The 26627-nt window shown below is 40.5% G+C and overlaps 1 protein-coding gene across 7 annotated transcripts in view; it reads left to right on the plus strand.

Annotated features, from left to right (window-relative positions):
- Nucleotides 1–26627, plus strand: part of OSBPL10 (oxysterol binding protein like 10) — a 191255-nt gene that overhangs the window by 92319 nt on the left and 72309 nt on the right. For all 7 annotated transcript variants that reach the window (XR_013345319.1, XR_013345320.1, XR_013345322.1 and 4 more), the window contains exon 5: nt 17156–17366. Coding sequence is in view for 2 of the 7 variants with exons in the window: in XM_077811234.1 (XP_077667360.1) it covers nt 17156–17366 (211 nt within the window). In the remaining 5 variants the exon portion in view is untranslated. The remainder of the gene's footprint in view (nt 1–17155; nt 17367–26627) is intronic.

A 26627-nucleotide genomic window follows, 5' to 3' on the forward strand; every position in this document is an offset into this window, starting at 1 on the left:
TTAAGTACAGGGTTATGCATCTTTGTGTATATTTAAAACTGTTAAATTAGGTATCCATGCTTCTAATAATTCTTGTTCCCTGGACTTCCTTTTTAGTTGTAATGTTTTTGAGGACTAAAACTAAACATCTTGTTTTAAAACATTTTACGTGTATCATTTGGGATTATTGGACAAATGTTGATTTACCATGGAATATAGATATACAAGGAGCGAGAGATGAAGTTGCTATAGCAACCTTGTGACACATGTAACTCTCGGGTGCTGGAACAATTTGTATAGTGGGGGTGCTGAAAGCCATTGAAGCAAACTGTAAACTCTGTGTGTGATGGAAATCACTTCAAGCCAGGGGGTACAGCAGTACTCCAGAACTCTTAATTCCAGCACCTATGGTAATTCTCTGTTGGCTTCAGTGGAATTATGCTAGCAGAGAATTTGGCACCTTATCTCTGAATTTCCTGACTCTACATTTGAAACATTGATCACAGCAGTGATACATTAACATAGTTACTTGCATTATCACTTTTTTTTTTACCAGTACCTTTTAAAAGCATTCGAGCAGGTATGCAGAAGTGACCGTTGTAATCTTCAAACATGTATTTAAGTATGAAGTATCAATAGAATAAATCAGGATTTCTTCAATGAAATGTCACTTGGGGCACGTGAGAGCTAAATGAGGAGATTATTTCCTAACATTTGTTTTCTTCATAAATTAGAGATGGATAGGAATATAGTGACATAGTTTATTAATAAGCTTAAATATTAAAATTAATTAAGGATGGTGTTTTCAAAGGAGCCTGAGAGAATTGAATTTCACTGGGAGTTTGGTGTCTAACTTCCGTAGGTTTCTTCAAAACCCTCGTCTGAAACTTTTCATAAGTAAATATAATTGTACTACTTCAACTCGAGTGAAATAACATGAAATAGTGTAGGATGCCCATCTACCTATAAATCACTTTCCAGTCTGAATTGTAAAAAGAAAATCAGGGAGCTGGGGGGACACCCTCAAATTCCTCATACTTATTAAAAAAAATACAACTGCATATAAATTTGTAACTTGGGAGCAGTGAAGTATTATATAGAAAACATATTCCTATGAACCTTTTATCTACAGTTTAATAACGCATTTCATCGCCATTTACTGGTGACCTTAATTTCAGCACTGGTTTCTGGGAAGCTGGATGATGCAGCAGCTGCCTTCTGAGTAAATAAGAGTTTGACAAAGCACGTTAAACACTCCACTGCCACTTCTTTTTAATTTTTTTTTGGTTGGGATGGGTTGCTTCTGAGATGCCTGTACTGTACTATTTTGTTAGCTTGAAAATCAGATTTTAGATGCTGTTTTTATTAAATGAAGGTGAGGATAATTCTGAATATTCTTTGTGCTCAGAGATGCCATTGTAATTCTAGGCAGGTGGCAGCTGAGCTTCAAGTATTAAATATAAAGACTTATATTTTGGTCAACATACATGTCCTTATAGAAGAAGCTAAACAAAGAAGGCAAACTTTATGGTGGTTATTTAGTTTGCCACATTTTACCTGTTTGCCATTCAATTTACATGATTATAAATGTTTCTAGACAGACTCTGAAATCTTCAAGTCCTTGGGTAACTCCCCAGGTACTATATGTCAAAATACATGGTTCCAGCAGACATTTCAGTTGCACAATAACTAGGACATACCTAATGAATGAGATATATTGAACTAAAGAAATTAAGACCCAGTATCTAGAGTTTTTATATTGTGGCTCAGACTTGCCTGTGTTATCTGGATTTTGGGACCTGAATAGCTATTAAGGACTTGTATTCAGGGCACTACAGCTTTGAACCAGATTCCTGCCTATCACTTGCATGGCTGATGTAATTATGGTTTTGTCAAGACACAAGTGGTTCATACTTGGTTAATAACGATGGTAACTAATGACAGGTTTCAGAGTAGCAGCCGTGTTAGTCTGTGTCCGCAAAAAGAAAAGGAGAACTTGTAGCACCTTAGAGACTAACAAATTTATTTGAGCATAAGCTTTTGTGAGCTACAGCTCACTTCATCGGATGCTCAAATAAATTTGTTAGTCTCTAAGGTGCCACAAGTCCTCCTTTTCTTTTTATGGTAACTAAGTGTTTCATCCTTGCTAATGGTCTATGCTGATACATGGCTATCTTCCTGTTACACGTTTGGCACACATTTTAGTCTTTTGGCAGTTAAGATGACTTCCCTAGTTGTTCCTCTGAAATTGGTTTTGCTGGTCCTCCTTCCTCCCAGGTTCCTATGTAGTATGATGTCCTGGAATGCGTTGCCCCTTGCCCCTGCATGTCCTTCAGGCAGGCTTTGCCTACCATTCTGGGATGGCTGCTCATACTTTCCCAGAATGTGCTGACACTGTTGTATTTAGGCAATTTGGGAGATATAGACTCTCAAACACTGACAGTTGTAGGTTTTGTGGAAAAAGTGCTATGTGGACGCAGCTCAGCTCCGTGTGTAACAGCTGTGTCAGATGAGTGTCATAAATTGGCTATAGAAACATGGTTGTATTTGTAGGGCCGCTTCAGTGCACTGAAGTTAATGGAGCTATATCAGCTTATACTGGTGCTTGAACCAGTTCAATGGGTGAGTTTTGAACCTTGGATTATTTTTCTTGCTCCTTACTCTTCCTTTTGACTTTACTTCAGCTAGGTGAGTTAAAGGTGTCCTAATGAATAACAGAGCTGATGTGAAAATGGTGACCTACATGCCATATACTAATTGTATGGGTAATGTGGTTTTCCTTGTTCATGGGGAAAGTTAAGTAACCCGTGTTTTAGCTTCCTTTTAGCCAGTTTAATGCAGGACAGCTCTTTCGTATCTTGGATTTCAGTTCAGCCTTCTGTTACGGTAATCAAATCTTATGGCAAATGGCAGTCAGTTTGTACACTGAGTTATATATACTTTAGGCAGACCAGTTCTTTGTCACCTTTGGGGACCTGCAGAGATTACTTTTAAAGAAAGTCTGGAAATCCATGTACAAAAGCAGAGCTTTGTTGTGCACTTAGCTCATTATTACCATAAAAGGTCTCAAGTATGTATTAAACCACTTTCAGCTTTTAGAACTGCCTTTCTAAATAGAAAATGACAGAAAATACCATCTTCTGAAGCATGTTTGAAGTCTTTTGAAGTGTTTCTTTTCAGAAATGCTAGCAGGATCTTGCTATTAAATGTATCTTTAATAACAGAGTTTGAGTAGGGTTAAAAGTACTTGAAAACTTCAGCATTTTGTCATTTTTCCAATTTAACTGTAGTAAACCATAGAATAATTTCATGAAGGACAACGTAGTCATCTGACGGAATTAGTGAGCTTTGCAGAGTATCAGGTGGGAAATGTTTATCTATTCTGAATAAAGCTGAAGCTTTTTCATAGTATCAATTGTGCATCTAAAAGGGAATCTAAAAGCAAAAAATGTTTAATACATATTTCAATCTTTTGTGGTAATAATGAGCAAAGTGCACACCAAAGCTCTCCTTTTGTACACTAGTTTCCAGACTTTCTTTAAAGTAATCTTGGATGTGATATCAAATGTGTAACATAATTTTAAAATAGTAATTTTTATTTTACATTACTTTTGGAGAACACTTGGCATATATCTCAAAAAGCTTTACAGAGTGAGTAAGACACAGAATTAAATAAAAGCAAATATATTTACGGAATAGCATATAGATGGGTTTGTGCGTATTCATTCAAAATTTTATTAAGACCAAATATGCTAGTATACAGAAATGCACAGTTAAGGTACCCAAACAACCTTAACTTTGCCCTATAGTGATGCCAGATAATAATCATGAATAAGGCATTTTAGTTTTTTCTGGTACCAGATTAAGCTGTTTTTTTAAAAGGCATTTTATCTTTTCTTCCCACATCCCTGTTCCTGTCTTCCCCCCCACTTCATGGTCACAGCAGCATAAAGTTGAGGTTGTTTGGAAGTGCACATTCAAAGCATCCCTACCTTAGTATATTAAGACAGCCTTTAGGAACCTGGGTAAATGCATCTTTGTGAGTTAAGTTCAGAGGGAGAAAAACACACTGTTGATTGATTAAATACTAAATAAATATTGTTCTCAGGGTTTTTTCTCTTTTGAAGTCTGCTGATTTTTCTACCATAAGCGTGTTAGATGGAGTTTAATTTCCATGTAGCACCTGAAGGATAAACCAATGTAATTTAATTGGCAATTTTTTACTTTGTAACTAGCAACTTGTAGGCATGCTTCTGAATCCTTTGAAGAATTCACATATTTTCCTTAATTGCGTAAGATCAAAATATGCTTTCCAGTTATATGTGGCAGCCAGAAGCTTCACTGGCTGAAGTCCTGCTGAACTGTAATAGTCCTGCTGAACTGTAAGAAAACTGCTGTAGTTTAAAAGAAAAACAACATATAAAATCCATTGGTAACCACTAGAGCGATACTTTGAACTGTAGAATTCAAGGTAATCTGTTGTATAAAAGCTGTACAAAGAATAATTTACCATAGAAGCTTTTGAAAAGCCCCATTTAACATAAGAATCAAGACATTCTGTGGTTTAGTTTGTGATGGCATGCTTGCTGTCAGGCTAGTTGACAACCCATCACCATCCAAGATTTTCCTCATCTCTGGGGCTCCCTCCAGGGGCTCTACCGCTCCAATTCGATTCTTGCTTTACTCAAAGCAACACATAGAAGGGTGACCTCTGCAGCCACTGTGGTTTTGCTTGTGTTGCATGATCTGCCCTTACCCTGAAGGAAAAAAATAAGTGGAATGCCCAGAGTAAGGAAAAACACCAACTGTGTTTCTTGCAAGTTGTGCTGTATTCATGGACCAGAAAACTCTTAACGACCCTGACTGTGAGAAACATCTGCCTCCGCACGGGGGAGACACCGGTGATGAGGTGATCTCTGGGGTTGTACGAAAATAAAAGGGAAGAAGGAGGATCCTGGGAACTACAGGCCAGTCAGCATCACCTCAGTCCCTAGAAAAATCATGGAGCAGGTCCTCAAGGAATCAATTCTGAAGCCCTTAGAGGAGAGGAAAGTGATCAGGAACAGTCAGCATGGATTCACCAAGGGCAAGTCATGCCCGACTAATCTAATTGCCTTCTATGATGAGATAACTGGCTCTGTGGATGACGGAAAGCGGTGGACGTGTTGTTCCTTGACTTTAGCAAAGCTTTTGACACAGTCTCCCACAGTTTTCTTGCCAGCAAGTTAAAGAAGTATGGGCTGGATGAATGGACTATAAGGTGGATAGAAAGCTGGCTAGATTGTCGGGCTCAACGGGTAGTGATCAATGGCTCCAAGTCTAGTTGGCAGCCGGTATCAAGTGGAGTGTCCCAGGGGTCGGTCCTGGGGCCGGTTTTGTTCAATATCTTCATAAATGATCTGGAGGATGGTGTGGATTGCACCCTCAGCAAGTTTGCAGATGACACTAAACTGAGAGGAGAGGTACATACGCTGGAGGGTAGGGATAGGATACAGAGGGCCCTAGACAAATTAGAGGATTGGGCCAAAAGAAATCTGATGAGGTTCAACAAGGACAAATGTGGAGTACTGCACTTAGGACGGAAGAATCCCATGCACCGCTACAGACTAGGGACCGAATGGCTCGGCAGCAGTTCTGCAGAAAAGGACCTAGGGGTTACAGTGGATGAGAAGCTGGATATGAGTCAACAGTGTGCCCTTGTTGCCAAGAAGGCCAATGGCATTTTGGGATGTATATGTAGGGGCATTGCCAGCAGATCGAGGAACATGATCATTCCCCTCTATTCGACATTGGTGAGGCCTCATCTGGAATACTGTATCCAGTTTTGGGCCCCACACTACAAGAAGGATGTTGAAAAATTGGAAAGAGTCCAGCGGAGGGCAACAAAAATGATTAGGGGACTGGAACACATGACTTATGAGGAGAGGCTGAGGGAACTGGGATTGTGTAGTCTGCGGAAGAGAAGAATGAGGGGGGATTTGATAGCTGCTTTCAACTACTTGAAAGGGGGTTCCAAAGAGGATATGACTAGACTGTTCTCAGTGGTAGCTGATGACAGAACAAGGAGTAATGGTCTCAAGTTGCAGTGGGGGAGGTTTAGGTTGAATATTAGGAAAAACTTTTTCCCTAGGAGGGTGGTGAAACACTGGAATGCGTTACCTAGGGAGGTGGTGGAATCTCCTTCCTTTTGAGGTTTTTAAGGTCATGCTTGACAAAGCCCTGGCTGGGATGATTTAGTTGGGGATTGGTCCTGCTATGAGCAGGAGTTTGGACTAGATGACCTCCTGAGGTCCCTTCCAACCCTGATATTCTATGATTCTATGAAATACATGCTTGCATGAAGGGGAGAAAAGCTCACCTATGAGGAAAGTGAGTATCTCCAAGGCAGCCGCTGTGACTTTCCCCATAACCTTTCCCTTGGATCCTGAAATGTTTGCGCGTATCAACAAATCCTTCCTGGTGGTCAACTCTTACCAAAAGGGTTTAACCTCCGCTCACAGAAGGTGACCTAAAGATCCTTTGAGTGTCTTCCCAGGAGTTTTTTCTTGGGCTGCTTACACTTTTTCCAGAGATATAATTGAGGGGGAATATGTTATGCTTAAACAAAGCACGCAAGATCTTTTTATAGGGGAAAAGGCAACACGCCGAATTTATTGAGAATACAGCAATTAGCATATGCTTTTCAGTCTCTCTCACTCACATGCACACAGTCCCGCCAGTCGATGTTTATAGTTACCAGTCCAGAGTCTAGATCAATCTAGTGGCCAGCCAGATTGGTCACAGAGGGGAGCCGGGCTCTGTCAGTCATGATCCGATGCTCCTGGAGTTGTTGGCAAGACGAACCCAAAGCCCCATGGCAAAGCACCCTGTTCTTATAGTCCTTTTTCTCTGTTGAAGTCTATGGATTTTGCTGTGTCAGTTTATGACTGGTTACTCCTCAGTGGGTATTCTCTTTTGATGGCCCAAAACACACTGGGAGGGTCATCCTGTCTGGTTTTGATTTAATCAATTATCTTGTGTTTAAGGATGCCAGCCTTCACCTCAGGGTTGTCAGTCTACCCATGGATGCCCACCTTAACCGTGGATGTGCATCTTGATGGTTCTCTGGCATCTTTAAGTCTCTTCAGTCTCTTCGCTCCTCCTCCCTTGGCCATCTGGCTTTAACAATAGCCTTCACACCTTTATCTTTTCCTGATGCATACATTCCTCGTTCACACAAACAATTCTTTACAGAGGCCTTCAAAAGGTAACGAATACCAGTGTTTTATGGTGAACAAAAAAGGCATCGTAAATTAGGCTTTACTAAATCTTGCAACTATCTTTTCTGACATTGGGGCCTAGGCCTTCAAAATTCCTCTAATCTAATTAACATGGACACAGACAAGATCCTGTCTGTTACTTGCAAGGCAAGAATAAAAAGAAAATGGCTAATACGAGTATTTATTATCCTATTCATTTATTCTAATACCTTAATTCTTACTATAAAACATATACTGTATATAGCCAAAACATAACCAATTATATAGCACAGTAACCATGGTACAACAAATAAACCCATCTTTTAGTAAAAAGATCACTAAGCATTTGTGCTGTGCTTTTCCTCTTGAGCTTTGGTGACTGCCCCAGCAGACCTTGGGTCAGAACCAGAGAAGGGAGAAGTGTCGTCTAGGTCAGACCTCATGAGTGTCTCTCAGGAGGACTATAAATGCCTGTAGAAGCATCTCTTTAAAATCTGAAGCCCTTCAAGAGAAGCTGGATATGTTGGTTTCCCTCTTTTCCTGGGGAGGATATTAGTCAAGATGAGTTCATTTCTCAGTCTGGAAAGTCAGAGATCACCTACACCTTCCTGATGGCAAGCTATTGTTTGCTAAATCTGCTGATAGGTCATATAAGCTCCTATAAGACTTTGGAGGTAAATTGCTCTTGTCCTCTAAATAGACTCCTAAAATATAGTCGTCCTCAAAAGAGACAGGCATCCAACATCCAAAGAATCCAACAGCTAAAAAGATTCCCTGGGTAGCAAAATAGAGACTTTTGTTAGAATTGGTTGTTTAGAGTGCCACACAGTTTTTAGTGACTATCTGTTCATCTTATGTGTCCAGATCAGCAATTTGCTAGCTTGTGGTTACAGCAAGGCAAGATTTTCTGTTCCTCCTTCCTCAAAAAGATTTGAAATACCATTGAGAATCATTTTTGCTACGGGTTGGTAAGATTGGGCATAGTATACAGACCTCCTGAAGCTTTCCCAGAGGGTGAAGAAGGCCAAGGTCTTATTCATCAGGGTCCAATAATGCACCTATACCCAGGTGAGTTTAATTGCTCAGCCCAGTTCTTGAAAGAGCATCCTGAAGGTTTGGGGCATGTCTGGTAAGGACTCAAACCTGGCTGCACTCTCAAAAACTAAGATACCTCTTTTGCTTTCTGTATGTGTGGGTGGTTCCCCCCCGAATTTTGTAGGGCAAGATGTGCTGCTGTTAGGTTACCCAGAATCCCAGCTCTTTTAGATTTTCTACAGGAGGACTTGGACAAAGGCTACCCCCATCTCCTTCAGAGTTGAAACTTATGTGCAAAATGCCTAAGAAGTCAGGTAAATAGGGGAAGATGATGGGTTCCTCTCCCCTGCTGGCATTGTCCCTTTAAAGCCACTGTGACCTTTCTCTAGTCTCTATTCATGTCCTTGGTGCCTTCCCTGGAGTCTGAACCTGATGCCTTTCAGGCTATCTAAACCTTCCTTTTGAGCTCTCTGCTTGGTGGATTTACAGTTGAAAGTGGATTTCCTGATGGTGATTATCTCAGCCAGGAAAGTGGGAGAACTTGCCACTCTTCCCTTTTACTCCCCATGTTTGATCAGTCATAGTGGCCAATTGCTCCTTTACACTTGTACTAGTCTTCTAGTCTTCTTCTCCCCCCCCCCCCCCCCCCAAAGTCTGGTTTAGATGAAAAGGGGATGGGACTGTCACAATCCTTGGGTAGGCTGAGCCTGCTGAGACCCTGTGTATAGGCTAAACCAGAGAGGGACATCACCAGCTAACTTTGCTTTCAGTAGCTCAGTTGAGACAAGCTGAAAATCTGCAAATTTCGAGGCCTTATTAACTGTTTTATAGCTGTTTCAATTTTACTATTCATCACTTGCCTTTTTAAAATAATTGAGGTCACGAAGGCTGCTGCGTTGAGGTGGTGTAATGGTGATGAATAATAACGTGTTGTTCCTCTGTAATGAAAAGAACTCAATAGTCAAGAAAGGACAATTGATGTGAAAGTCATTCTCTTTATGGTTTGGTCTTTCTAAAATATTTTCAAATTATTGCTTAATCTCATTGCTCTTATTATCCTTTTAACATTTTTTCATCAGCATAGTAATGTTCATAGATTTTACAGTGAGTTTTCAGCCTCCTCTCAGCTTTGGGAACAGAACTCAGACCTATCAGTCAGATATACCCCTCCTGCCTGAAACCTACCAATCTTGTTGGAGACAAGGTGAACAAACTTCCGTACTGCAGAGCTTTAGGAGAAATCAGTGAGGTGGCGTCCTGGTTTTCCTTGATGTTTCTTCATAAAACGCTTCAAAGCTGATGTGTAGAACACTGTTTTATGGGAGGATGGTGTTGTATGCTGTAATGCCTCAGGCAATCAAGAAATGACCTTTGTGCATAGCTATTTCAATTTCACTTATATGCTAAGCTATAATTTAGCCTCCTTTGCTGCATGCTGCTGATAAAACCCCGCTGTAAAATCTGTGGAGGTTACTGTGCTGAAGAAAAGGAAAATTTTATGTGTGCTTATCTGAAAATTTCCTTTATTTAAGTATTAAGGCCCATAGATCTGAGTGACCTTGGATAGGATTAAGGGATCACTTTTCAGAAGCTAAGCAAATAACAAATGTCTCATATTTTGCAATAGAAAATATCCATAGTTTAGAGTTATGAATGCTTTACTCATTTTCATCATAGTTATGGGGTTATTTCAGTTTGGCTGGCTTTGCAGTTGGAGTGGTGAATCTGTGAGTCAGTGATTGACAAGGCTGAGTTCTGCATCTGCTAAACATGGAAGCAGGCTAAAAGCGTAGTATGTGATATGCAGCTCTTTCTATGTAAAAAAAGATATCTGTGAGGTAAGTTTGTATACGTTTTCCTTTTCCTAATAGCTGAGACCTGGTTGCTGTAAATCAGTCATAGAGTTTAAGGCCAGAAGGGACTACCAGATCACGTCGTCTGATCTTCTGTGTATTACAGGCAACCAACACCACCCAGTACCCTCACACTAAACCCAGCAACTGAAATTAAGCCAAAAGTGATATATTAAAACAAAAAGGAAAAAACAACAAAACGCTGGAGGGGGATCATAAACCTGAGTAAATTTATAGCCAGTGGGTCAGATTAATTACTGATGTGACTGGTTTGATGTCAACAGAGTTATGCTAGGTATGTATTTGGCTGTGTGTGGTGTGTTTTCTTTTTTAAACTTTTAAAACATATGAGTTTTTATCCCTGTTGACCAAGTTCATGTCAAGAGCACGTAATGAGGAGCTCTCTTGCCCAAGATGGAATTAGAGTTACAGGGATTGTACTTACTCACTCTGTATGGACAGTTTTCCCTTTACATGCAGCATGCTTCTGTTAGTTTTCTTACATCATCTTGGAATCTTACAAAATACGGTTGCTACGATACGTGCTTGTTTACCTGAAATGTGAACAAAGTCCTCAGAGCATCTGTGGTGAGGTTGGACTCCCCAGTCTAGGAACCTAAAGTAATTTCCAAAGCTTGGTCTCCCACACATGTTCTCTCCCTCATTTTCTCTCTGATAAGCTTTACTTATGGCATTAAAACGTAAACAGTAGCAGTAAAGGATTTGTGGAAATAGGAGCTGGAGGGAGGACATGCCGCTGCTTCTGGGAGCTGCTTGAGGTAAGCTCTGCCCAGAGCCTGCACCCTGACCCCCAACCTCCTGTCCCAGCCCTGATCCCCCTCCTGCTCTCCTTTCAGACCTAATCTAAAAAACACTTTGCTTTAAAAAAAAAAATAAAAGGTTAGAAAAGGAGCAGTTGATTCCTATAAAGATAGAACTTTTACAGAAAAAACAGTTGTGTTAAGAAAGAATTGGGCAAGACTCAACGAGGGCTAGCTTGGCTCTCTCCCTAATACCTTCTAGGGCTTTGGACAGGGAATGGTGAAGCAATCAATTTAGCCTTAGTTGTGATGCTTTTTTATGTTGTCATTTGAATTGTTAAAGCTTTCCTAATGTGATTGTTATTTCTATAGCTATGACCTCTCCAAATGACTGTACTGTTTTTTTTCCCGACTTCTCATTTTTTCTTATGAAACACTTCAGGTCAGGAATGATTTTTTCCATCTGCACACAATTGTTATAATGCAAGAGATTTTTTTTAAAATATTGTATTCTTGATAGTGTAAAATCTTCTAAAGGAGATGGCTACAGACTGGTCCATTTGCTGTTGGTGTTTGCTAATAGACTGTCACACGTTAGTATTCTATCTACAGGCTAATACAAAGAGAGAGAATAGCATATTGGCATTGGTATCAAGGGCACATTCAACTGTTCAGAACATTGTAGTAAAACTTGGCAATTCAGAATCTCTATGGTCTCCTATTCATAGAGAGAGAGATTTTCCATGTCATCCTGGAGTGTATTGTACACTTATGCAGTAGTTTCTCTAATTCAGAAGTGGGCAAACTATGGCCTGGGGGCCGCATCTGGCTCTTCAGACATTTTAATCCCGCCCTCGAGCTCCAGCCAGGGAGTGGGGTCCGGGGCTTGTCTTGCTCCAGGCATGCCGGGGCTCCACGCGGCTTCTAGAAGCAGCAGCACATCTCCCCTCCGCTTCCTACGCATAGGGGCAGCCAGGGGGCTCCGATTGCTGCCCCTGCAGCTCCTATTGGGTGGCAACCACAGCCAATGGGAGCTTCAGGGGCAGTGCTCGCGGACAGGGCAGCATGCAGAGCCACCTGGCCACGCCTCTGCATAGGAGCTGGAGGGAGGACATGCCGCTGCTTCTGGGAGCAGCTTGAGGTAAGCTCTGCCCAGAGCCTGCACCCTGACCCCCAACCTCCTGCCCCAGCCCTGATCCCCCTCCTGCTCTCCAAACACCTCGGAGCACCCTCCTGCACCCCCAACCCCTCATCCCCAGCCCCACCACAGAGCCCGCACCCCCAGCTGGAGCCCTCACCCCCTCCCACTTTCCAACCCCCAATTTCATGAGCATTCATGGCTTGCCATACAATTTCCATACCCAGATGTGGCTCTTGGGCCAAAAAGTTCGCCCACCCGTGCTCTAACTACTAGCATAAAACCATTAAATATACATGAAGTTAGTTCCTCTTAAAATCTAACATGTCAGGTTTGCCTTATTAGATGGTCAGATATAGAGCCAGATTGTAGCTATGGGAGACTTGAAGAGCCTCCCCACAACCTTGCATCCCCAGTGCAGGGCCAGGAAGAGTTGGAGTCCTTGCACTCAAGGTATGTCTACATTCGGGGTGGAGGGGGAGAAGTGTGTTCCTAACTCAGGTTGAAATAGGATGTGGCGGGGGGGAGACAGCTTTTAACTCAGGGTAGCAGCTCAAATTCAACTCCGAGCTCCACAGAGGCATCGTTAACTCAAGCTGCTAACCTGAATTAAAAGCCAAATTGCAGTGTCTTCACTGCAATTTTAACCGGAGTTAGCCCACCTGAGTTAAAACACACCTTTCCTCCCCACCCCCTCCCAGTGTAGACATACCCTTATTTTGAAGGGGCTGAGATGTGGGCAGTGGTCTTGACCCTGTTTTCTCCCTGCTCTCTACATTGACCAACAGGGCTGGCTGGGGAGTTGAGCACTCTGCCTGGTCTGAAAGGTAGCTTGATGGGCATTGTTCCGCCTACATACCATGGAATTCCTGGGAGCAGTGTGCTGTGGTATACTTCTCAGAACTCCCTGGTGTGGGGCAGCTCTGCAGATATCCAAAGAGGGTATTTGCCTTAATGTCATAATATGGCCCACAATGGTTGCAATCTCCAAGTGCATTGACTCAAAGAAAATAAGTGTTCTGTTTATAGCACCACTGTGGACTGGATAGCACACTGTCATATCCTTTCTAATTTTGGAGAGATGTATTTATAGTCTGATTTACCAGATGAGGTCTCTTTAAGGCCATGCCAAAAAAGCAGTCATGTGTTGTCGACTTCGGTGGGTTAGTTAGATTTTTTTTTTTTTTTTAGTTTCAATTTATCTCTAACTTAGGATGGTGATAAAACAATAATAAAGAGTTTATTATTGTTAGAATACCCTTAATGAAGGGTATTTCTTTTTTACTGAGTCTCAGAAACAATTGCCCTTTAAATCAAAGTTAAATTCAAGGTTTGTAAGACGGCATTTCTGCAGTGGAAAGATTAATATACCTTTTAAAAACCATTGAATTTCTGTGATTTTTCTTCTACTGCAGAAATGGCACTTTCAGTATTTCTTGATTTTTTTTTAAATTTTTTAGCAGTTAATTATAGCTTTTATTTACTATAACACAGAATGTGTTTGGTTGCCTTTCTTTGTACCACATCCTAAATGTTCTAGGATTGTTGAAATGTTTGTCCTTTAGGTGTTCATATATGCTGAATTGCCCATTGTTGGACATGAAATTGTGTTTAAAATGGCATTTTTTATGTCGGGTTTTAAACAAAATTCACCCCCCTCCTCAAGTTTCTGGCTGTAATTTGAGAACACAGTTGTTATGTGTTATTCCTGATTCTCTATCTCGATTTTGCAAATATTTAATTAGCCCCTATATATAGCCACCCAAAAGCCAGTCTGTTTTCCACTGAAGTTTTGGTTTGTATTTACATTAAGACTCTTTAGGCTGTGGATGTTATATGTGTACTTACTTATACAAGGCATTCACTGTAGTTTTTCACTGCCTACATAGTTCGCTTGTGTATTCGTAGTTGGGAGATGCATCTATCAACTTCTGGGTCTCATTGTCTCTAAAATTTTGCTCTAAAACTTTTTTTAGTATCCAGTTGGCTTTTAAACCTAGCTTTTCCTTTCCTTAATAATACACCCTTCCATTTTCCCCACCTATAACTTGTCTGCAAGGATACTTAATTGCATCTTTAATATAGTCAACTCTCTCTTCTTTTTCCAGTGGACTCAATCTTTGTACATTATTAGTCATCAATCTCAAGAAATGTCATTTGTTTCTACCCAGGGTATTTTGACAGACTGTGTGTGAAGTGTGCTACATTTAAAAAAAAATGTATGAAACCTATTCAATTCATTGTAATATGTAAGGTGTAATCAAATGAAAGTAGACATTTTTTTATTCTTATAAATTCACCTAGATTTTTTTTAATGCTTTTTCTGCAGCTTTGGAATCTTGAGCCTAAGCCTACAATTATCTTATTAATTAAACTATGTTCGCATGAGATTTATTTAAGGCATTAACTCCTTTTTATTGATGACTTCCACAGTGAAGTAATACTGATTACATTAAATTATTCTTAGAAATTTCAATTGTTTAATACAATACAAGTCACTATGGAAGTAACTTATAAGAAAAGTGCTGAGTAAAAGAATCTGAATCCTCTGAGGGTTTCAGAGTGTGTTTCTAGTAATGTTGCATTTTAGCTTGAAAATGTACATTTTTATCATTTATCTATGCTAGGATTATAGCTACCTTTTTGTAACCAGTTACAAACTTGGTGTTTGGTACTGCTTGTATTAGGCTAGTGTGTAGAGGCCCCAGTCAGGATTACTATTTATCTGTGTTAGGGTAGAGCCTAGAGACCCACTGTGTTAGATTCTGTATAAACACAGAGTAGAATAGCGCCTGCTCTGAAAAGTTTGTAATCTGATTAATTTTAAATTAGTTATATGAAAGGTATATACAGTATCTAGTGATCTTTGTAAATGCTAGTGCAAATGTATGTCTTATATGATGTCATGGTTAAATCTGATCAATAAATTGCATTATAGCAGCAGCACAAATAATAATGTGGTGTATTGTTCTGTAGATGTTATCAGCATTCACCGGTCTGTAAACTCAGCCAGATGTTAATCTAGCTGAAGTTAGGTAGGTTTTGATTTATTTATCTCTCTGATCATATTCTGATTTTGAAGTTTAGTCTATGATACTGTGTGTGTACACTTACTAAATGCCCTTACAAGTTTTATTAAATAGCACTTTACTTTTAAGGGTTTAAAATGCCATATTTAGCAAAATACACAATGTTTTAAAAACAGAAAAGGACAAAATAGTATACTGCATGTGGAATATTGTACATGTTTTATTTTAAAATGTGATCTAAAATTCCTTTTATGGTTTGAGAAATAGATGTTCTCTCAACCCTGAAACTTTCAACATCAGGATCTGACACAACTAAAATTTTACAGAACTCCCCAGGGGTATCTTCCTGCGTATCTTTAGACAGGGGAGTCCTAGACTGGGTAAATAACCAGACATGGGGGAAAATTGTTGGAGAGGGAGTTGGAGGGTGACCAGAGTTATAGAAAATGTGACTTTTTTGCTTTTAGCTTGGCAGAGGAGCTCTAGTGAAAGAGAACTGGAAACTGGTCTATCCTGTAACTCCCACTGAGTCACAGTGGGATATAGCAGACATTCTGGAGATGTTGTTCTTCTGATTAATTGTTTGAAGGTCAACACTACTGGGGTTCAAATGTATCTGTGTTCGCCAACTGAAGGGAGTTTATATTTTGACTCTAGATATGTTTAGTGATCAAGTTAAGTTTGCATCTCTATTTAACCTCGTACATCAGTGTTTCAGTGGACACTGTTTCTGTTCATTTTGTTAATATTTTTAAATACTGGTGTGACTAAATCCTGTCTTGTTTTGTCACTCAGTGAGAGTTTGCTTGAACCACAAATAAGTATATCCAACCATGGGTATGTTTAGTTTAACTTTGTCTGCCTTCTGAGATACATTACATCAAAGAAAGAGGCTCAGGAATAAGTCTGAGTCAAATTCTGCCTTGTGGAAGTAAGAAAAGACTGTGTAGGTGGCAGCATAACAAATAAATCCTTCTGCAAACACTTGTAAGGAATTGATGGCACTAGCAGAATGACATGGTCTTCAAACCATCCCTCTGAGTTCAGGGATAACATCTCTCTCTTTAGTCATAACTTGGTGAGGTCTGAGAGCTTCACAAAAGTAAAATATCCTGAGCCAAATTCAGCCCTGGCATGGGTGGGTTCGGCTTCCAGTTATTTCAGTGGCATTTGCATCTGCATGTGCCAGTGCTCCATTTAGTCTTTTCTCTTTGGAAAGGCAGGTGAAAGAAAAGTGACCTACTGTAATTGTGTGCTGTACCCCCTACCACCTAGAAACTGTGGGACTCAACTGTATTAGGGATTTGAACACCCTCTTTCCTCTCTCAGCAGTAAGGAGGGTTTCTGAAAGTTGCTTTACTCTTTTTGGTACTATCCAATATGTGTAGTACTGTACTTCACACTATTTTCTCATCTACTGCCTTTTATGTAAGTATGCCATGCATGCCATTTTATTTTTCTCTATCTAGATAGACCATATCTAAGTGCAGCTGAACTGTATCTCCCTAAAATGTGCGGTTTCAGATACTATAGTGATAGGTGCCTCATAAATACATATAATAATAATATGGTATCTGGGTCCAAATCACCTTCGGTTTTGCAAAAAACAAATTTTCACTGATTATTGTTTTGAGAAATAAAAATAACCCTCACTTTGTCCATGACATAAATGGAAGAGGACAGGAGATTCTGCTTAGGTTCGTCTGGATTTTCAGATCATATCCTGGGGAGAGGAATTATAAGCTTGAATTAATAAAGGAAAAGGAGATAGGACTGGATCATTTTCATATAGTGAAAAGCATAAAGCATGATTCATGCCTGAAATCTAGGATGCCAACTTTTTTTTAAGAAGTTTTGCCCTAACATACTGAACGGTTTGTTTTTGAGTGGCATTAGTTTTTTTTAAATTAGGAATCTAAAATTCTCTTTCTTTCAGTGTGCCTATGTTCTTCACACGGATATTTTTATGCATGTCTGTTTTCTACTGATTAACTGAACGTTAACTGAACTGAACGTTAACATTCAACTATAGTAAGGTTTAAATACAGTTTGACATGTCAGTTTGTAAGGTGCAAATGAAGGCTTTTCGTATGACTACATGGCTTTTTTTTAACCCTTACAGATCATGAGCCAAGTGGAGGGACAACAGAAGAATCTTGTGCAAGCCATTGAATCCCTTCCAGGTTCTGGACCTCTTTCTGCCTTGGATCAGGACTTGCTGCTTTTAAAAGCTACCTCTGCTGCCACCCTAAGCTGCCTTGGAGAATGCCTGAATTTATTACAGCATAGTATGCATCAGGCGGGCCAACACAATAACAGGACATTGCCTTCAGGTGAGCACAAGCTGTCTTCTTCCTGGTCTATGTATTTTTTATTATTTTATTTTTTTTAAATTATGATCCCCAGAGAGGCAGGATGGACTTTTCCTTAAAGAAATGACACAGGATCAACACTAAATAAGCTTCCTTGGACCGAGATATCAACATTTTCCTTCTGACCCACTAATATTGTAGAAACCATCAACGTCAGAAAACAGGAGCAAAAGAGCCGTTAAGTGTCTTCTGCATAAATAGGTTTTGGAAACAGCAAATAAGAAAAAATTAAATAAGTTCAAAGAAAAGTAATTTTGTTTTTTAAAAAGCAGATTTTTTTTAATAAATTGAAATTTAACACAATGTGCTTTAATAACAAATTCTATCTCTTTTTTTTTCTAAATAGAAATCTCTAGGGAGGATTGGATACCCCTATATATTGAGTCAGTGCTTGTGGTTTTCTCTAAGTTTGGAAAGAGAAAGCAATAGTCTCTTCCTTTTTACCTTTGGCATATGGTTACATAGTTACAAAGTAGGACCCTGAGCCTGGCACCTATGTGGACCCTCGTCTTAATTAGCCCAATTCTAGATCTCTGTAAACTGCTTCAAAATAAAGGTCTAACATGTCACAGTATAGTCAGCAGGAGAGTTCACACACAGATTTCACTGTTAGACCCGATTGTAGGATCAGGACTTGTTATAAGACCAGATGTAAACCAATGATTCTTCACATTTGGATGGCTTGACAACAACTTTGCCATCTCTACCTAATTTACTTAAAAACCTTTCAAGAACCACCGTCCCTCACTACTCGGGGGGGAAAAACGTCCTTTCTAATTAGTAGGGTTGGTGTTTTCTGGAAATTGCTGATATTGATGCATTATTTTCTGAAATTACCTTTCATTTCTGGAATCGCCGATTTCTTCTGATTTTTCCACCTTGTGCTTCAGCTGTTCAAGCCATTTACTACCAATGCCTAAAATGGTTAACCCTGAGGATAGTTAAAGAATTCGGCAAAGATGTGCTCCATGTGGATGAAGGGAAGTTATTTTGTACAATTTGCAGCCAAGTTCTTGATCGTGTTAAAAAGGATCACATACTCAACCACATTAAAGGTCCATGTCATATTGCAGCCATGGAAAAAAGAAAGTAAAGGCTAGAGAGCAGCAATGAGACAGCAGCAAAGCAACAGTGCACAATTACTGGTGTGCTTGCACAACAAAATGAAAATCAGAAATACGATCTCTGCCATCATGTGGAGTATTACAAAGGGTTCATTGGTCAGGAAATCAAAGTGGAGGACTACTGCTGTTTTAGAGGAGCTAAGTGTTTATTGCAGTGTATCGTTTTGTGGCACATTCAATTTTTATCCAAGCAGAAGCAACTCCACTTGTTTGGACACTGCTTAAGTTTGAATCGTGGTCAACATTACCAACGGAAGTGTACAAAATTGCATTTGATTTCATAGAATCATAGAATATCAGGGTTGGAAGGGACCTCAGGAGTTCATCTAGTCCAACCCCCTGCTCAAAGCAGGACCAGTCCCCAATTTTTGCCCCAGTTCCCTAAATGGCCCCCTCAAGGATTGAACTCACAACGCTAGGTTTACCAGGCCAATGCTCAAACCACTAAGCTATCCTGGAAATACTGCAGTACACAGGACAGAATGTGCTAGAGAAGACAATCTCAAGTATCAAGTTTTTCAAAGCTGTGCAGAGGTACTTAAATACAGAGAAACAGCCAGCATATAGATTTTTTTCACAATGTGAGAATCCTTAATCCCAAGCAAATTCGTGTACTGTCCCACAACATAGGTGACTATGAACTGAGTATTTTGCTGCTGAATTCTGTACTTGAGGGTGAGTGGGAAGTTTACTGGAACATTGTAAATAAACTTCCTAGTACCCAATGACATTTCTCTCTCCAGTTTTTGGAGAAGCATGGACAAATGTTTGCCAAGATTTAGCCAGATTGCTTGTGTTGTTTTGGTGATCCTGTGAAATTCAGTTGATGCTGAATGCAGTTTCTTCAAACATGGACAAGTGCTAGCCCTGCAACATTACTGTATGTCATTGGAAAATATGAAGCTGTATGCCTAAATGAGTTTTAATGGGTCCTAAGTGCGTGTCAATGAATATTTGTATGCTGATATAGGAGATATGTAAATATTTGCAGTAAAACATTAGTTTACTTTTAGCAGAAATGTAATTATTCCATAGTTCCTGGTGCTGTTAGATCGTTGCATAAAACAGTAATCCAACTTTTATTTTAAATGTATAGTCTTGCATGGCAAGAATTTTGTTTTGTGGTTATAATGATGATCAGTTAATACGTTTATGTTCTAAAAATGACAATTTCGGTTTAAAAAATAGTCTGTAAACACTAATGTAGGCTACTGCATTTTTGTGCAGTAAAGGATTACACATTGCTCATGTTTGTCAATACGTGTATCTTTTGTATTAATATAATGCATATCTGAAATTTCTGAAATATAAAGCTTTGAAAATCTGAAATTACTCTGTTTTCATTGCCGGAAAACACTGGCCCTACTAATTAGCTTAACCGTCAGGTAAGACCCAACCACAAAGCTGCAGAGACAACTGGGTGGGAAAATCTGGACACTCCTTTTTCTGAAAACAGAAAAAATAGACCTGGAGAAGGATGGCAGAAGGGCTAGATGATGAGCTGAGGAGTGGAAAGATGGCATGAAAAAAGCAATTTTTTTGGAGTTATGCAGAACATAAAACAGTTACGTGGGTACTAGGCATAAAGTGCCATCTGCATCATAATACTGTATTGGGGCCCTGTCTTAATTCAGACTTCTAAAGAGAATCCAGGGATAACTACAGATCTTAAATAATCCACATAGGCATACGAAACACAGGAACTAAAGGACCCTTCTTATCTTCCATGTTCCACTCACCTCATAAGAGATGCAAACAAAATACAGTATTTAAAAAGTAAATTGAAGGAGCATTCCTCTTTGACTGAGAAGATGTCTTTAAATTCTTGGCTTTGTTTTAGCTTTCTTCATGGGACCGGGGGGTAGGAAACAAAGACGATACAAAAATCCTTCTGAGAAGGAGGGGACTACTTCCTATTTCTATATCTCTGGACACGCTTCTTTAGATCCATGTGAAACAAGTAAACTGGCTGAGATAGGGGAGCTGGACAAATACAAATGTTGGTCCTCTATCCTAACAATAAGCTTTTCCCTCTTGGCATTGATAAGGTTCCTAATTCCCGTGGATAGAACCAGTATTTCCAAAGGTTTCATAGAAAGGAAAGCTAAAAATTCCCTTAGAAGTTCACAATCTCTTTGCATTGGCCTGAAGGCAGGCATGGCATCTGCTCTTACTGTTAGTTTGAATACACACACAGTTAAACTAGGAAAAAGAAAATCAAGAGGAACAGAGAGGCTGAAAAGCTTATAAAATATTTAGTCTGCTCTCTCCTGTTAAAAAGATGTACTTTGCAACATGAGATTTTTCTTCCAGGGTCCAGTTATGCAACACAATTGCCTGAAGGAACCTGTGGCTAAAAGCCATGATTACTGGTTTCTCCTCTCGATTTAATTTTATTCAGGCCTTCTTTGATAGGATTGTCATTTCTAAGGGGAGTCATTAGAGTAAGCTGTTCAGGATTCATCAGACCTGAATAAACTCATACCTAATGACTCTAAGTAATGCTCTAGCCAATTCCAATTGAGAGATTTTAATTCTACAGTGTTCAGACAGTTTTTGGTTACTGCAGATGCAGGAGATTCTTTCTTCAACGAAATGGACGACCCATGTTGTCATCTCCTAATATTAGGAGGTCAAAATAATTATTCCTGTTAGCTCAACCACCATTATCCTGTTGGAGGATGGCTGAAACATTTCTTCAGTTCTTGCATCATCTCTGGAAAGAAATGGGCACTGGAAATAATTTAGAAAGATGACTTTGAGATTCTAGAAATTCTCTTTCTTCTCTTCCTACTTCATTTGCAGTATGTTGGAGAAAATACATAAATGTTCAAAGCAATTAATGCATCAAGCCCCAGCTATGTGAAAGGCCTAATTTTAGCCTGTGAACTGCTGAGACACTTGTGCTCTTCTGGGATAAGATCACAAAATCTGGGATAAAGTGCGCAAAAGCAGAAGACAAAGCATTCTCAATCAAGGGATCTGATGTGATTGAGAACAAGTAGCTGAACTGTAAAATATTAATTTTTATTCAATTTTATGGAAAAATAGTAATTTCCATGATTAGTATATGCCATATTTTCAGCACTAAGTGCCCAAAGTGGGAACAGAGGGGCTATACCATTGGGCAGCAATAACATGTCTACTGCTAGTAGTACAGATGATGGGTTTTTTTATTTGGGAGGTGTGGACTAGGATTGCCAACTTTCCAATTGCAGAAAACCAAACACATCTGCCTCACCCCCTGCCCCACCCCTTTTCAGAGGCCCCACCCCCACTCACTCTATCCCCCCTCCCTCCATCGCTTGCTCTCCCCCACCCTCACTCAATTTCACTGGGCTGGGCAGGGGGCTGGAGTGCAGGAGTGGGTGAGGGCTCCAAGATGGGGCCAGAAATGAGGGGTTTGGAGTGTGGGAGGGGGCTCCGAGCTGGGGGAGGGGGTATGGGCTCTGGGCTGGGTGTGTGGGCTTTGGAATGGGGCTAGAAATTAGTGGTTCATGGTGTCGGGAGGGCTCTGGGCTGGGGCAGGGAATTGGGGTCTGTGTGTGTGGGGGGGTGATCCAGCTGGGGATGTGGGGTTCGGAGTGTAGGCTCTTGGAGGGTGTTTGGGTGTGGGAGGGGGCTCAGGGCTGGGACGGGGTTGAGGTGTGTGTGGCGGGGTGAGGGGTGCAGGCTCTGGGAGTGAGTTAGGGTATGGGAGGGGGTTCCAACCTGGGGCAAGGGATGGGGTGCAGGAGGGGGTTTGGGGTGCAGGCTCTGGGCGGTGCTTACCTCAGGTGGCTCCTGGAAGCAGCCGGCATTTTCCTCCAGCTCCTACATGGAAGCATAGCCAGGTGGCTTCGTGTGCTGCCCCTGTCCGCAGGCACCACCCTCGCAGCTCTCATTGGCTGTGGTTCCTGGCCAATGGGAACTGTGGAGCCAGCGCTCGGGACGGGGGCAGTGCGTGAAACGCCCGTGGCCGCGCATCCCTTTAGGAGCTGGAGGGAAAAGCTGGATGCTTCTGGGAGCCGCACGGAGCCAACGCAGGCACAGAGCCTGCCTTAGCCCCACTGCACCACTGACCGGACCTTTAATGGCCCGGTCAGCAGCGCTGACTGTAGCTGCCAGGATCCCTTTTTGATGGGGTGTTCCGGTCAAAAACTGGATGCCTGGCAACCATAGTGTGGACATTATCTGTATCAAGTAGAGAGGAGATGTGTTGTCGTATCCTCTAATTGTAAATATAACTGTTAAAGTAACTAAAGCAAATGTTTAAAGAATTAACTTTGAAATTATCTGATTTATTATGATTTCTAATGAGCTCTGAATATTCTTGGTCCTTAAGTGGCCTCATAAGGCTTTGCTTACTTCTGGGAAGCAGGATGCGATATTACTTAGGTGGCAGCGCTCACTAAAGAAAACCAGCTCCATTTACCATGTGCAGCACAGGGCTAGGGGGACCTCACTGCTCCAAAGTAAGATCTGGCAGATTAAAGAAGAATGTTGCTGGGGCTCTGAAGTGTGTCACGAGAGAATTTCTAGTAGAAGCCATAGATATTTTTAAAATCTGTTATGAAAACTAGCTTCTCATGACATTTAGTACATTTTTTTTAACTTTCTAAGCTATTATGACTAATCACTGCTGTTTGCTTTTAAGGGGTGTGCCAAAGATATTTCATTACTGCCTTTTCTGGGATGCTGCATGTCCAGCTGTTCTGTTAAGTAGTTAGACTCCAAGCTGATGAATACAGCAAATTGATATTTCTTGTCTGAAGAGACTATAGGAAAGAAGATGTGCTTTTCCCTTTTGGTCCTTGGCTCTTGGCATCCTGATATTGCTAGTTGGATCAGAACTTAGTTGTATAACAGCAACTTTAAAAATATTGATTAAGCTGACTGTGATGGGTTTCCCCCCCCCCCTTCGGGGTGCCACTTGGAACTTGGGTACCTCTGAGCCTGCCTGACCCAACAGCCTGGGCTCCATTTACTCTGTATTGCTGAGGCAAGCCAGCCAAGCCCTCCCTCAGGCTTCAGACTGCACTTTACCAGCACACGTACAGGTAGCGACACAGCTGGCTGCAGCTATACACACACATACTGAGATCAGCTCTGTATGGGAAGGCTCAGCTAAGGAGTTGCCCAGTCCTCAAGAGCACATGGCCCCCTAGAGGGTAAACCCAAAATTGTACCATCTTGCACTGCATCGAGAACTGTACAGTGTAAGCTCATGAAATTCGCCCCCTTCCTCAGTGTGGAGAAGGGATGTACACAGCTTTCTGCCCCACGTTATGATTTCCACACACACTGGTTTTAGACAAAACCAAACCAAGTTTATTAACTACAAAAGACAGATTAAGTGATTATAAGGGATAGCAAATAGATCAAAACAGATTACCTAGCAAATAAAACTAACATGCAATCTAAGCTTAATATACTAAAGAAACTGGTTATAAGTAGCAATTTCTCACTCTAAATGCTGTTTTAGGCAGGTTGCAGGGATTCTTGAAGGCAAGCTGCACTTGCTTGCATCTTAAAACTCCAGATATTACTTTTGCAGGCTAGACACCCTCTAGCCTGGGCTCAGCCCTTCTCCCCTAGTCCAGTCTTTTTGTTTTCAAGTATTTCCAGCAGTCGTCTTTCTTGGGCGGGAAGTCAATGAAGAATCAACCTTGATGATGTCACTCCCCTGCCTTTAACAGTTTTTGCATATGGCAGGAATCCTTTGTCTCCCATGTGATTCCCAACCTCAGTCAGTGGAAAAATACTAATATTATCATGGAGTCCATAACTCAGAGGCTGTTTGCGGCGTCCCCAGGAAGGCTTCCTGGTGGGAGATTAGCATCTTCAAAGACCTATTGTTCTCCCTAATGGCCCTTCCCAGCGAGCCATCTAGACTGACTGAATTCTGTCTAGTGGGCATTCCCAAGGTGTACTCATTTGTAATAGAAATATTGTCTTTGCATTTAACTTTAGATACAAAAATGATACATGCATTCAAATAGGATGGTCATACTCAGTAAGTCGTAACTTTTTCAATGATATCTCACATGCCTTATCTTGCATAAAATACATCATAGTTATGCCATATTCACATCATATAACAACAATTTCTATGAAGAATATGGGGGCGTAGTGCCACACTGACAAGGGCTGTTCTTCTGTCTGTGATGGTCATGGTTGCCCTTGGGACAGATGGGGAAAACACACTTGCATAGTTCCCATAGATTTTATTTCAGTAAAAGAATTTAAGACCTTGGAAGGAAAAAGGGGAGCAGATGGTGAGTTCTGGCCTGACACCATGTGTCTTTATATTGAAGCAAAAAAGATGTAGTTAAAAATAAAATAGATTTTATGTATTAAAAATAAAATACCCATAATATCCATTTGTACAGACAACTAGTTCTGCAGTTCTGATCCAAACTGCACAAGTGCAGTATCATTCAGATGACACTTTTTTCTCTCATGTTCACTTACTATTAAAAAAAAAAAAGTCTGTAGTTTGTAAATACAGTGGTCAACAGGACTGCAGTATGCAAATAAGAGAGGGGAGGGTGGATAGACTAGGGGGTTGATTGGCTGATTTACTTTCTCTTCCATTGCACACCTCCCCCTCCCCCGGTCCCATTTAGAAAAGGATCAGACAGTTCTGCTATATTCTTTATTATTTGTTGTTACCCAATAATGAGCTATTCATATGGGAAGGAGAGAGGGACAACACATATATATATATATTATTAGTCACCTATCACCTATTAAAAATAGACATGCACACGTGGCACATCAATTACACAAAACTGGTCTTGTGTGGCTAGCCAAAATATATAACTATTTTGAGTTCATTTTAACTTCATGTTTATTTTAGAACAAAATTTCAAGTCTTCCTCACACAGACTTTATCAAATCTTAGCCAAATTGTTCATGTTCATGGCCTTTTTGCTCTGAGAGCTATACTATTCTTTTGGGAGATGATTAAAAGAAGAGGCTCATTGCTACAGTCACATTAATTCCCTCAAGAGGACTTTAACTTTTTAGTTGAACTTTTTTCATTCAATTTTATCCTTTAACTCTGAAGACATGCATCTCCCACAGAACTCTGTGGATGTCCCAGGCAGGTCTCCAGGGCCCTTTAGTGTTGTTCTTTTAGTCTGTCAGAGCGCACTTTGGAGCAGTGGGATTGTCCCTTTATTTGTCTCCACATCACTTAAAATGTAAGCAAAAATAGGACCAGGATCACAAACTGAACTCAGATCTCCAGCAGCATCTGAATCTATCCTGAGCTGCCAAGTATTGCTTAGGATAGCTGCACAAAAAAGGCTCTGCCTACTTACTGACATTGTTGCATTTCTATAACTTAAGTTTTTTTCATGAGGATAGGTTACTGGCCTGTCGCTCAACCCCCAAACTGGAGAACCACTGGACTGTTTCTTGTCTGGTCCCCATCCTACAAGGAGTGAAAACTCCCACCAGCATAACTCGTAAGGTCTTTGGACTTCATAAGCCTGCCCACCCTATCATAGTGCAGTCCCCAGGAAAGATCCAACAATACAGCAATAGCAATAAAGAACACTACTCTTGCCCCAGGCCAATGGAAATGTTGTCTTATTGTGTGCATTTAGAATAAAACACAAGCTTTTTACATTTATATCTAAAGATCTTTGAAAATAAATTCATGCTTAATTTGCCTAATGAGGCCTCAGTTTCTGGCTTTCTTCTGCAATGGATGACATCACAGACTCCTAATGTGAGCAAGGAGACTTATATAGCTTTGTGATGTCACTGAAATATTGCTGGGGAAACATGGAAACTTCATGGCCTCATTGGGCAAGTAAGTGCAAGAGAAATTGCTTTTTAATGTTTTGTATTGAACCATACTGTTCAATTTACCTTTTGGTAATTTTGTTTTTAAATCTAGGTATATATTCCAATACTGATTTGGAATCTTAAACTGGATGGAACACTTCTTCACTGACAAATTTTTAAAATATATGAAACCCCCACATCCCCAAAGCAAAAGAGAATAGCCCTTAGTTTTGAATATATTATATGTACTAAGGACTATATGCCTCATTAAAATAACTTTCACTGTCATACTGTGATGATTGTAAGTATGTGTAGTCAA

This window comes from Eretmochelys imbricata, chromosome 2 (genome assembly GCF_965152235.1).
Source record: "Eretmochelys imbricata isolate rEreImb1 chromosome 2, rEreImb1.hap1, whole genome shotgun sequence".
NCBI classification, from domain to species: Eukaryota; Metazoa; Chordata; order Testudines; family Cheloniidae; genus Eretmochelys; species Eretmochelys imbricata.